The sequence below is a fragment of the Trichomycterus rosablanca genome, chromosome 14, assembly GCF_030014385.1.
Source record: "Trichomycterus rosablanca isolate fTriRos1 chromosome 14, fTriRos1.hap1, whole genome shotgun sequence".
Classification (NCBI taxonomy): Eukaryota; Metazoa; Chordata; class Actinopteri; order Siluriformes; family Trichomycteridae; genus Trichomycterus; species Trichomycterus rosablanca.
The window spans coordinates 32,659,598-32,674,563 of NC_086001.1; the positions used below are offsets into that span (position 1 = coordinate 32,659,598).

Genomic DNA, 14,966 nt, shown 5'->3' on the forward strand with positions numbered 1-14,966 from the left:
TAATAATTATAATAATATTGTCACAAATCTGGAAAATAACTGTCATAACTTTGTTTAACTCTTTTTGAAAATCAAAGGTCTCCTTGTACTGCATTTATTATTAGCTAAACTGAAAAAAGCCAAATTAAAATCTTTACCGTTTAACTGACTTTTAAAGTGGAGTTTATAATCATGTGGAGATCATCATTCTCATCTAGTGGTGCTAGAAATACATTACATCTTGTTCAATAGGTACAGATTTGTGACTTTATTATTATTAATGTATTTTTTATTCTTTTTAATAGTATTTGCATCATTTTATTTGCATTTTTCATACTGTCCCAACTTTTTCTGATTTGGGGAGTGTAATAGACTTGAGAAGAAAGAAGTTTAAGGTGAAAATGATCACATTTACCATTTTGTAATGTACAGAAATCTTCTCTTTTATGTTTTTAAATATTCAGTTTGTCTTTTATTTAATTTAGTTTTAATATCTGAATCCATTTAGATGATAAATATTCAAGAAAAGAAGAAATCAGGAAAGGGGGTAAATACTTTTTCACAGCACTGAATAAATGGTGGTTAATAAATTGAAAAAGAAAATCTTCATAAATGTATCACTGCCTCACAGATTCTAAAATCACTCAAACAGTTTAATGTTACACTTTCATGTAAATTTTACATTTAATTTGTTCAATCTGACAGTTTCACTGATCCTGAATAAAGATAAAACCCCGGGTAGAGGAGCTGAGTGAACGTGGTCTGAACTCTGTGGAGGAGCTTCATTGTATCAGAGACGCTGTAGAAGGACAGAGTTCCTGCTTCATAATCCACATACACTCCTATTCTAGAGGAACTCGGCATTATGGGAATTTCAGTCCCTTTGTTATTGTGCCAGAATGAAAAACTGGATGGAGAACAGAACAAACTCCAGGACTGATCATTACGTCCAAACACACACTCACCACCACCTCCCTTCCTGCTGATGCTTTTATATGACACTGCTATATAAACCCAATGATCCCCACTCCACTCAACCTCCCAGTAACAGCGTCCACTCACACTCTCTCTACACACAACCTGGTACCAAATATCAAATCTATCTGGATGATCAGGATACGACTGTAATGTTATACTGCAGGTCACCACTTTGTTCTCCTCAGACAGACGGAGGTTTTTATTTACTGTGTTTGGATCCAGTGTGAACCGACAAACATCTGGAGAGGAAACACAAAATAAACCAATTAACATAGAAGAGAGAGAGAGTGTGTACAGTGTGTGTGTGTGTGTGTGTGTGTAGTGTTCGTGTGTACAGTGTGTGTGTGTGTGTGTAATTATACATAGCAACACACAATCCAAACACACACAAACCCTACACATACACACAATCACACACACATTACACAAACACTACACAAACACACATTACACAAACACCACACACACAAACACACAAAATACACAAACACACATTACACATACACACAAATACTACACAAACACACATACACATTAAAAAAACACTACAAAAATGCATACAAACCCTACACAATCACACAAACCCTACACAATCAAACACTACACAATCACACAAACACTACACAATCAAACAAACCCTACACAATCACACAAACCCTACACAATCAAACACTACACAATCACACAAACCCTACACAATCAAACACTACACAATCACACAAACCCTACACAATCACACAAACCCTACACAATCACACAAACACTACACAATCAAACAAACCCTACACAATCACACAAACCCTACACAGTCAATCAAACACTACACAATCACACAAACCCTACACAATCAAACAAACCCTACACAATCACACAAACCCTACACAATTAAACACTACACAAACACTACACGATCACACAAACCCTACACAATTAAACACTACACAAACACTGCACAATCACACAAACCCTACACAACCACACAAACCCTACACAATCACACAAACCCTACACAATCACACAAACCCTACACAATCAAACACTACACAATCACACAAACCCTACACAATCAAACAAACCCTACACAATCACACAAACCCTACACAACCACACAAACCCTACACAATCACACAAACCCTACACAATCAAACACTACACAATCACACAAACCCTACACAATCACACAAACCCTACACAATCACACAAACACTACACAATCAAACAAACCCTACACAATCACACAAACCCTACACAGTCAATCAAACACTACACAATCACACAAACCCTACACAATCAAACAAACCCTACACAATCACACAAACCCTACACAATTAAACACTACACAAACACTACACGATCACACAAACCCTACACAATTAAACACTACACAAACACTGCACAATCACACAAACCCTACACAACCACACAAACCCTACACAATCACACAAACCCTACACAATCACACAAACCCTACACAATCAAACACTACACAATCACACAAACCCTACACAATCAAACAAACCCTACACAATCACACAAACCCTACACAACCACACAAACCCTACACAATCACACAAACCCTACACAATCAAACACTACACAATCAAAAACTACACAATCACACAAACCCTACACAATCAAATACTTCACAATCACACAAAAACTACACAATCACACAAACCCTACACAATCACACAAACCCTACACCATCAAACAAACCCTACACAATCACACAAACCCTACACCATCAAACAAACCCTAAACCCTACACAATCACACAAACCCTACACAATCAAACAAACCCTACACATTCAAACATTACACTATCAAACACTACACAATCACACAAACCAAACACAATGACACAAACCCTACACAATCAAACAAACCCTACACAATCACACAAACCCTACACAATCAAACACTACACAATCAAGCAAACACTACACAATCACACAAACCCTACAAAATCAAACCCTACACAATCGAACAAACTCTACACAATCAAACACTACAATCACACAAACCCTACACCATCACACAATCCCTACACAATCAAATAAACCCTACACCATCACACAAAGCCTACACAATCAAATAAACCCTACACAATCATACAAACCCTACACAATCAAACAAACCCTACACAATCACACAAACCCTACACAATCACACAAACCCTACACAATCACACAAACACTACACAATCAAACAAACCCTACACAATCACACAAACCCTACACCATCAAACAAACACTACACAATGACACAAACCCTACACAATCAAACAAACCCTACACAATCGAACGCTACACAATCAAACACTACACGATCACACAAATCCTACACAACCAAACCCTACACAAACACTGCACAATCACACAAACCCTACACAACCACACAAACCCTACACAATCAAACAAACCCTACACAATCACATAAACCCTACACAATCACACAAACCCTACACAATCAAAAACTACACAATCGCACAAACCCTACATAATCACACAAACCATACACAATCACATACTTCACAATCACACAAAAACTACACAATCACACAAACCCTACACAATCACACAAACCCTACACCATCAAACAAACCCTACACAATAACACAAACCCTACACCATCAAACAAACCCTACACAATCACACAAACCCTACACAATCAAACATTACACAATCAAACACTACACAATCACACAAACCAAACACAATCACACAAACCCTACACAATCAAACACTACACAATCACACAAACCCTACACAATCAAATAAACCCTACACCATCACACAAACCCTACACAATCACACAAACCCTACACAATCACACAAACCCTACACAATTAAACACTACACAAACACTACACGATCACACAAACCCTACACAATTAAACACTACACAAACACTGCACAATCAAACAAACCCTACACAACCACACAAACCCTACACAATCACACAAACCCTACACAATCACACAAACCCTACACAATCAAACACTACACAATCACACAAACCCTACACAATCAAACAAACCCTACACAATCACACAAACCCTACACAACCACACAAACCCTACACAATCACACAAACCCTACACAATCACACAAACCCTACACAATCAAACACTACACAATCAAAAACTACACAATCACACAAACCCTACACAATCAAATACTTCACAATCACACAAAAACTACACAATCACACAAACCCTACACAATCACACAAACCCTACACCATCAAACAAACCCTACACAATCACACAAACCCTACACCATCAAACAAACCCTAAACCCTACACAATCACACAAACCCTACACAATCAAACAAACCCTACACATTCAAACATTACACTATCAAACACTACACAATCACACAAACCAAACACAATGACACAAACCCTACACAATCAAACAAACCCTACACAATCACACAAACCCTACACAATCAAACACTACACAATCAAGCAAACACTACACAATCACACAAACCCTACAAAATCAAACCCTACACAATCGAACAAACTCTACACAATCAAACACTACAATCACACAAACCCTACACCATCACACAATCCCTACACAATCAAATAAACCCTACACCATCACACAAAGCCTACACAATCAAATAAACCCTACACAATCATACAAACCCTACACAATCAAACAAACCCTACACAATCACACAAACCCTACACAATCACACAAACCCTACACAATCACACAAACACTACACAATCAAACAAACCCTACACAATCACACAAACCCTACACCATCAAACAAACACTACACAATGACACAAACCCTACACAATCAAACAAACCCTACACAATCGAACGCTACACAATCAAACACTACACGATCACACAAATCCTACACAACCAAACCCTACACAAACACTGCACAATCACACAAACCCTACACAACCACACAAACCCTACACAATCAAACAAACCCTACACAATCACATAAACCCTACACAATCACACAAACCCTACACAATCAAAAACTACACAATCGCACAAACCCTACATAATCACACAAACCATACACAATCACATACTTCACAATCACACAAAAACTACACAATCACACAAACCCTACACAATCACACAAACCCTACACCATCAAACAAACCCTACACAATAACACAAACCCTACACCATCAAACAAACCCTACACAATCACACAAACCCTACACAATCAAACATTACACAATCAAACACTACACAATCACACAAACCAAACACAATCACACAAACCCTACACAATCAAACACTACACAATCACACAAACCCTACACAATCAAATAAACCCTACACCATCACACAAACCCTACACAATCACACAAACCCTACACAATCAAACAAACCCTACACAATCAAACCCTACACAATCACACAAACACTACAAAATCAAACAAACCCTACACAATCACACAAACCCTACACAATCAAACCAACCCTACACAATCACACAAACACTACACAATCACACAAACCCTACACAATCACACAAACACTACACAAGCAAACAAACCCTACACAATCACACAAACCCTACACAATCAAACACTACACAATCAAACACTACACAATCACACAAACCCTAAACAATCACACAAACCCTACACAATCAAACCAACCCTACACAATCACACAAACCCTACACAATCACACAAACCCTACACAATCACACAAACACTACACAAGCAAACAAACCCTACACAATCACACAAACCCTACACAATCAAACACTACACAATCACACAAACCCTACACAATTAAACACTACACAATCAAACACTACACGATCACACAAACCCTACACAATTAAACACTACACAAACACTGCACAATCACACAAACCCTACACAACCACACAAACCCTACACAATCACACAAACCCTACACAATCACACAAACCCTACACAATCAAACACTACACAATCACACAAACCCTACACAATCACACAAACCCTACACAATCAAAAACTACACTATCACACAAACCCTACACAATCAAATACTACACAATCACACAAAAAATACACAATCACACAAACCCTACACAATCACACAAACCCTACACCATCAAACAAACCCTACACAATCACACAAACCCTACACCATCAAACAAACCCTACACAATCACACAAACCCTACACCATCAAACAAACCCTACACAATCACACAAACCCTACACAATCAAACAAACTAGGGCTGGGCGATATGGATCAAAAATTATATCTCGATATTTTTTTCTGAATGGCGATATACGGTATATATCTCGATATCTTTTTTATCCCATAAGGTAATAACAAAAAGACACTTCTGAGACAAAGCTACATTTTCCAATTTTTTTACAGGTACTTTTATTAATATTCATGCTGGGGAAGCTTCACACAAGAATTATTTTTCCTTAAAAAAAAAAAAAAAAAAAAAAGCTATTCTAAGAAGAAAAAAAAGTAGTTTTCTAAGGCATCTCCTGTTGTGTAATGTGAATCACAAATATATTGTCTGGTCCTTTAAGAATGTTAAGTGTACTATAGGGCACAGGGAGCAAGTGTGTAGGGAAGATGTTGGAATGACACGGTTTCCGGCTGAGCTTGTGCGACATTAAAAGTAAAACCCTGTTAAAGTAAACCCCTCTTTAACCCCCCACCCCCACATGTTTGGACTTTATACATTATTTTATGTATATGTCGCCACAACATTAACATTTACATTAATATTTTCTTTTACTGTATAGAACTCAGTTCTGTAATACAGGCAGCACTAATCGTTCATGTTACTGTGTAACTATTACAACATTTAATGCATTTTAATCAGCGTTATGCTTCATGCACTTTATTATTATTTAACAGCTTTATTTGTTGTTTAATTGCTGTTTGCTCCTTGTTTACTGCAGAGTTAGTTCATGCAATTTAATAATGTTTGGTTGTTTATTGGCCGACAACAAGAAATACTATAATAGAAGATAAATAAATAAATGACGTGTCGGACGTCGGGCGATCGTCCAGTATAAACTAACACGACCACGTACAACATCCAGTACAGAAATCACTCCCATAATGTTTGATTTTTACAGATAGAGCAAATATATGCACATCACATATACAAACACAAGTTAGAACAACAGGAGACGCACCGCTACGTTATTATTACTTTCTCAACACTTGCATGATTTATACTGTTTATATATGAAGTAAATACGTGCATGTCAGCGCGTGCATGCACTTGTATTGGTTTTTGAAACGAATAACGACTCGTTTTCTTGTTTTTTAACTTTGGGATTTGAAGTGAAAAACGAATGAAGGTACACGGAGCTGGAACCTTTTGTCTGGACTTGTTTTCGGCGTTATCTACAGAATACATTATTCTGCTGCTCATCTGACACTTTGAATTTGAACCATCTCCAAATAATTCCAAAAAGAGTCATTATTTTTCTTTTTAGTAAGCAGCTCCTCTTCGATAGCTTCTGTCATGTCTTTATCCGTCTCCATGCTATTGCTGCCTGCAGGAATTACTGGTGAAGCGGTGGGGAGGGGCGAGTTGTGTTCAGTGAGGGAGAGGGGCGGGGCAGTGAGGGAGAGGGGCGGGGCAGTGAGGGAGAGGGGCGGGGCAGGTGAACATGTGCAGAGACAAACTGGGAGAAGAGAAAGACGAACTGGCGGATCTAACTGGAACGCTACATTTATATCGATATATGCGATATTGTCTTATCTTATATCGCGTATGAAAATATATCGATATTTTTAAAATATCGATATATCGCCCAGCCCTAAAACAAACCCTACACATTTAAACATTACACAAACACTACACAATCACACAAACCAAACACAATGACACAAACCCTACACAATCAAACAAACCCTACACAATCACACAAACCCTACACAATCAAACACTACACAATCAAGCAAACACTACACAATCACACAAACCCTACACAATCGAACAAACCCTACACAATCAAACACTACAATTACACAAACCCTACACCATCACACAATCCCTACACAATCAAATAAACCCTACACCATCACACAAAGCCTACACAATCAAATAAACCCTACACCATCACACAAACCCTACACAATCAAATAAACCCTACACAATCAAACAAACCCTACACAATCACACAAACCCTACACAATCACACAAACCCTACACAATCACACAAACACTACACAATCAAAAAAAAACTACACAATCACACAAACCCTACACCAACAAACAAACACTACACAATGACACAAACCCTACACAATCAAACAAACCCTACACAATCGAACGCTACACAATCAAACACTACACGATCACACAAATCCTACACAACCAAACCCTACACAAACACTGCACAATCACACAAACCCTACACAACCACACAAACCCTACACAATCAAACAAACCCTACACAATCACATAAACCCTACACAATCACACAAACCCTACACAATCACACAAACCCTACACAATCAAAAACTACACAATCGCACAAACCCTACATAATCACACAAACCATACACAATCACATACTTCACAATCACACAAAAACTACACAATCACACAAACCCTACACCATCAAACAAACCCTACACAATAACACAAACCCTACACCATCAAACAAACCCTACACAATCACACAAACCCTACACAATCAAACATTACACAATCAAACACTACACAATCACACAAACCAAACACAATCACACAAACCCTACACAATCACACAAACCCTACACAATCAAACACTACACAATCACACAAACCCTACACAATCAAATAAACCCTACACCATCACACAAACCCTACACAATCACACAAACACTACACAATCACACAAACCCTACACAATCAAACCCTACACAATCACACAAACCCTACACAATCACACAAACCCTACACAATCAAACCCTACACAATCAAATAAACCCTACACAATCACACAAACCCTACACCATCAAACAAACCCTACACAATAACACAAACCCTACACCATCAAACAAACCCTACACAATCACACAAACCCTACACAATCAAACATTACACAATCAAACACTACACAATCACACAAACCCTACACAATCACACAAACCCTACACAATCACACAAACCCTACACAATCAAACACTACACAATCACACAAACCCTACACAATCAAATAAACCCTACACCATCACACAAACCCTACACAATCACACAAACCCTACACAATCACACAAACCCTACACAATCAAACCCTACACAATCACACAAACACTACAAAATCAAACAAACCCTACACAATCACACAAACCAAACACAATCACACAAACCCTACACAATCAAACACTACACAATCACACAAACCCTACACAATCAAACACTACACAATCAAGCAAACACTACACAATCACACAAACCCTACACAATCACACAAACCCTACAAAATCAAACCCTACACAATCGAACAAACCCTACACAATCAAACACTACAATTACACAAACCCTACACCATCACACAATCCCTACACAATCAAATAAACCCTACACCATCACACAAAGCCTACACAATCAAATAAACCCTACACCATCACACAAACCCTACACAATCAAATAAACCCTACACAATCAAACAAACCCTACACAATCACACAAACCCTACACAATCACACAAACCCTACACAATCACAAACACTACACAATAAAAAAAAACCTACACAATCACACAAACCCTACACCATCAAACAAACACTACACAATGACACAAACCCTACACAATCAAACAAACCCTACACAATCGAACGCTACACAATCAAACACTACACGATCACACAAATCCTACACAACCAAACCCTACACAAACACTGCACAATCACACAAACCCTACACAACCACACAAACCCTACACAATCAAACAAACCCTACACAATCACATAAACCCTACACAATCACACAAACCCTACACAATCACACAAACCCTACACAATCAAAAACTACACAATCGCACAAACCCTACATAATCACACAAACCATACACAATGACATACTTCACAATCACACAAAAACTACACAATCACACAAACCCTACACAATCACACAAACCCTACACCATCAAACAAACCCTACACAATCACACAAACCCTACACAATCAAAAACTACACAATCGCACAAACCCTACATAATCACACAAACCATACACAATCACATACTTCACAATCACACAAAAACTACACAATCACACAAACCCTACACAATCACACAAACCCTACACCATCAAACAAACCCTACACAATCACACAAACCCTACACAATCAAACATTACACAATCAAACACTACACAATCACACAAACCAAACACAATCACACAAACCCTACACAATCAAACACTACACAATCACACAAACCCTACACAATCAAAAAAACCCTACACCATCACACAAACCCTACACAATCACACAAACCCTACATAATCACACAAACCCTACACAATCAAACCCTACACAATCACACAAACACTACAAAATCAAACAAACCCTACACAATCACACAAACCCTACACAATCAAACCAACCCTACACAATCACACAAACACTACACAATCACACAAACCCTACACAATCACACAAACACTACACAAGCAAACAAACCCTACACAATCACACAAACCCTACACAATCAAACACTACACAATCACACAAACCCTACACAATCAAACAAACCCTACACAATCACACAAACCCTACACAATTAAACACTACACAATCAAACACTACACGATCACACAAACCCTACACAATTAAACACTACACAAACACTGCACAATCACACAAACCCTACACAACCACACAAACCCTACACAATCACACAAACCCTACACAATCAAACAAACCCTACACAATCAAACACTACACAATCACACAAACCCTAAACAATCACACAAACCCTACACAATCAAACCAACCCTACACCATCAAACAAACCCTACACAATCACACAAACCCTACACCATCAAACAAACCCTACACAATCACACAAACCCTACACCATCAAACAAACCCTACACAATCACACAAACCCTACACAATCAAACAAACTAGGGCTGGGCGATATGGATCAAAAATTATATCTCGATATTTTTTTCTGAATGGCGATATACGGTATATATCTCGATATCTTTTTTATCCCATAAGGTAATAACAAAAAGACACTTCTGAGACAAAGCTACATTTTCCAATTTTTTTACAGGTACTTTTATTAATATTCATGCTGGGGAAGCTTCACACAAGAATTATTTTTCCTTAAAAAAAAAAAAAAAAAAAAAAAAAAAAAAAAAAGCTATTCTAAGAAGAAAAAAATGTAGTTTTCTAAGGCATCTCCTGTTGTGTAATGTGAATCACAAATATATTGTCTGGTCCTTTAAGAATGTTAAGTGTACTATAGGGCACAGGGAGCAAGTGTGTAGGGAAGATGTTGGAATGACACGGTTTCCGGCTGAGCTTGTGCGACATTAAAAGTAAAACCCCGTTAAAGTAAACCCCTCTTTAACCCTCCACCCCCACATGTTTGGACTTTATACATTATTTTATGTATATGTCGCCACAACATTAACATTTACATTAATATTTTCTTTTACTGTATAGAACTCAGTTCTGTAATACAGGCAGAACTAATCGTTCATGTTACTGTGTAACTATTACAACATTTAATGCATTTTAATCAGCGTTATGCTTCATGCACTTTATTATTATTTAACAGCTTTATTTGTTGTTTAATTGCTGTTTGCTCCTTGTTTACTGCAGAGTTAGTTCATGCAATTTAATAATGTTTGGTTGTTTATTGGCCGACAACAAGAAATACTATAATAGAAGATAAATAAATAAATGACGTGTCGGACGTCGGGCGATCGTCCAGTATAAACTAACACGACCACGTACAACATCCAGTACAGAAATCACTCCCATAATGTTTGATTTTTACAGATAGAGCAAATATATGCACATCACATATACAAACACAAGTTAGAACAACAGGAGACGCACCGCTACGTTATTATTACTTTCTCAACACTTGCATGATTTATACTGTTTATATATGAAGTAAATACGTGCATGTCAGCGCGTGCATGCACTTGTATTGGTTTTTGAAACGAATAACGACTCGTTTTCTTGTTTTTTAACTTTGGGATTTGAAGTGAAAAACGAATGAAGGTACACGGAGCTGGAACCTTTTGTCTGGACTTGTTTTCGGCGTTATCTACAGAATACATTATTCTGCTGCTCATCTGACACTTTGAATTCGAACCATCTCCAAATAATTCCAAAAAGAGTCATTATTTTTCTTTTTAGTAAGCAGCTCCTCTTCGATAGCTTCTGTCATGTCTTTATCCGTCTCCATGCTATTGCTGCCTGCAGGAATTACTGGTGAAGCGGTGGGGAGGGGCGAGTTGTGTTCAGTGAGGGAGAGGGGCGGGGCAGTGAGGGAGAGGGGCGGGGCAGTGAGGGAGAGGGGCGGGGCAGGTGAACATGTGCAGAGACAAACTGGGAGAAGAGAAAGACGAACTGGCGGATCTAACTGGAACGCTACATTTATATCGATATATGCGATATTGTCTTATCTTATATCGCGTATGAAAATATATAGATATTTTTAAAATATCGATATATCGCCCAGCCCTAAAACAAACCCTACACATTTAAACATTACACAAACACTACACAATCACACAAACCAAACACAATGACACAAACCCTACACAATCAAACAAACCCTACACAATCACACAAACCCTACACAATCAAACACTACACAATCAAGCAAACACTACACAATCACACAAACCCTACACAATCGAACAAACCCTACACAATCAAACACTACAATTACACAAACCCTACACCATCACACAATCCCTACACAATCAAATAAACCCTACACCATCACACAAAGCCTACACAATCAAATAAACCCTACACCATCACACAAACCCTACACAATCAAATAAACCCTACACAATCAAACAAACCCTACACAATCACACAAACCCTACACAATCACACAAACACTACACAATCAAAAAAAACCTACACAATCACACAAACCCTACACCATCAAACAAACACTACACAATGACACAAACCCTACACAATCAAACAAACCCTACACAATCGAACGCTACACAATCAAACACTACACGATCACACAAATCCTACACAACCAAACCCTACACAAACACTGCACAATCACACAAACCCTACACAACCACACAAACCCTACACAATCAAACAAACCCTACACAATCACATAAACCCTACACAATCACACAAACCCTACACAATCACACAAACCCTACACAATCAAAAACTACACAATCGCACAAACCCTACATAATCACACAAACCATACACAATCACATACTTCACAATCACACAAAAACTACACAATCACACAAACCCTACACAATCACACAAACCCTACACCATCAAACAAACCCTACACAATCACACAAACCGTACACAATCACACAAACCCTACAAAATCAAACCCTACACAATCGAACAAACCCTACACAATCAAACACTACAATTACACAAACCCTACACAATCAAACAAACCCTACACAATCACACAAACCCTACACAATCACACAAACCCTACACAATCACACAAACACTACACAATCAAAAAAAACCTACACAATCACACAAACCCTACACCATCAAACAAACACTACACAATTACACAAACCCTACACAATCAAACAAACCCTACACAATCGAAAGCTACACAATCAAACACTACATGATCACACAAATCCTACACAACCAAACCCTACACAAACACTGCACAATCACACAAACCCTACACAACCACACAAACCCTACACAATCAAACAAACCCTACACAATCACATAAACCCTACACAATCACACAAACCCTACACAATCAAAAACTACACAATCGCACAAACCCTACATAATCACACAAACCATACACAATCACATATTTCACAATCACACAAACCCTACACAATCACACAAACCCTACACCATCAATCAAACCCTACACAATCGAACAAACCCTACACAATCAAACACTACAATTACACAAACCCTACACCATCACACAATCCCTACACAATCAAATAAACCCTACACCATCACACAAAGCCTACACAATCAAATAAACCCTACACCATCACACAAACCCTACACAATCAAATAAACCCTACACAATCAAACAAACCCTACACAATCACACAAACCCTACACAATCACACAAACCCTACACAATCACACAAACACTACACAATCAAAAAAAACCTACACAATCACACAAACCCTACACCATCAAACAAACACTACACAATGACACAAACCCTACACAATCAAACAAACCCTACACAATCGAAAGCTACACAATCAAACACTACACGATCACACAAATCCTACACAACCAAACCCTACACAAACACTGCACAATCACACAAACCCTACACAACCACACAAACCCTACACAATCAAACAAACCCTACACAATCACACAAACCCTACACAATCACACAAACCCTACACAATCAAAAACTACATAATCGCACAAACCCTACATAATCACACAAACCATACACAATCACATACTTCACAATCACACAAAAACTACACAATCACACAAACCCTACACAATCACACAAACCCTACACCATCAAACAAACCCTACACAATAACACAAACCCTATACCATCAAACAAACCCTACACAATCACACAAACCCTACACAATCAAACATTACACAATCAAACACTACAATCACACAAACCAAACACAATCAAACACTACACAATCACACAAACCCTACACAATCAAATAAACCCTACACCATCACACAAACCCTACACAATCACACAAACCCTACACAATCACACAAACCCTACACAATCAAACCATACACAATCACACAAACACTACAAAATCAAACAAACCCTACACAATCACACAAACCCTACACAATCAAACCAA

General features: G+C 38.0%; 1 protein-coding gene across 1 annotated transcript in view; it reads right to left on the reverse strand.

Moving 5' to 3' along the window:
* Positions 1 to 696: 696 nt before the first annotated feature.
* The window catches only part of LOC134326010 (E3 ubiquitin/ISG15 ligase TRIM25-like), a gene marked incomplete at its 3' end in the record, with an annotated part of 31,471 nt that continues 17,201 nt past the window's right edge, over positions 697 to 14,966 (reverse strand). Inside the window, exon 6 of the mRNA XM_063008202.1 lies at positions 697 to 1,196. Coding sequence (XP_062864272.1) covers positions 697 to 1,196 — 500 coding nt within the window. The remainder of the gene's footprint in view (positions 1,197 to 14,966) is intronic.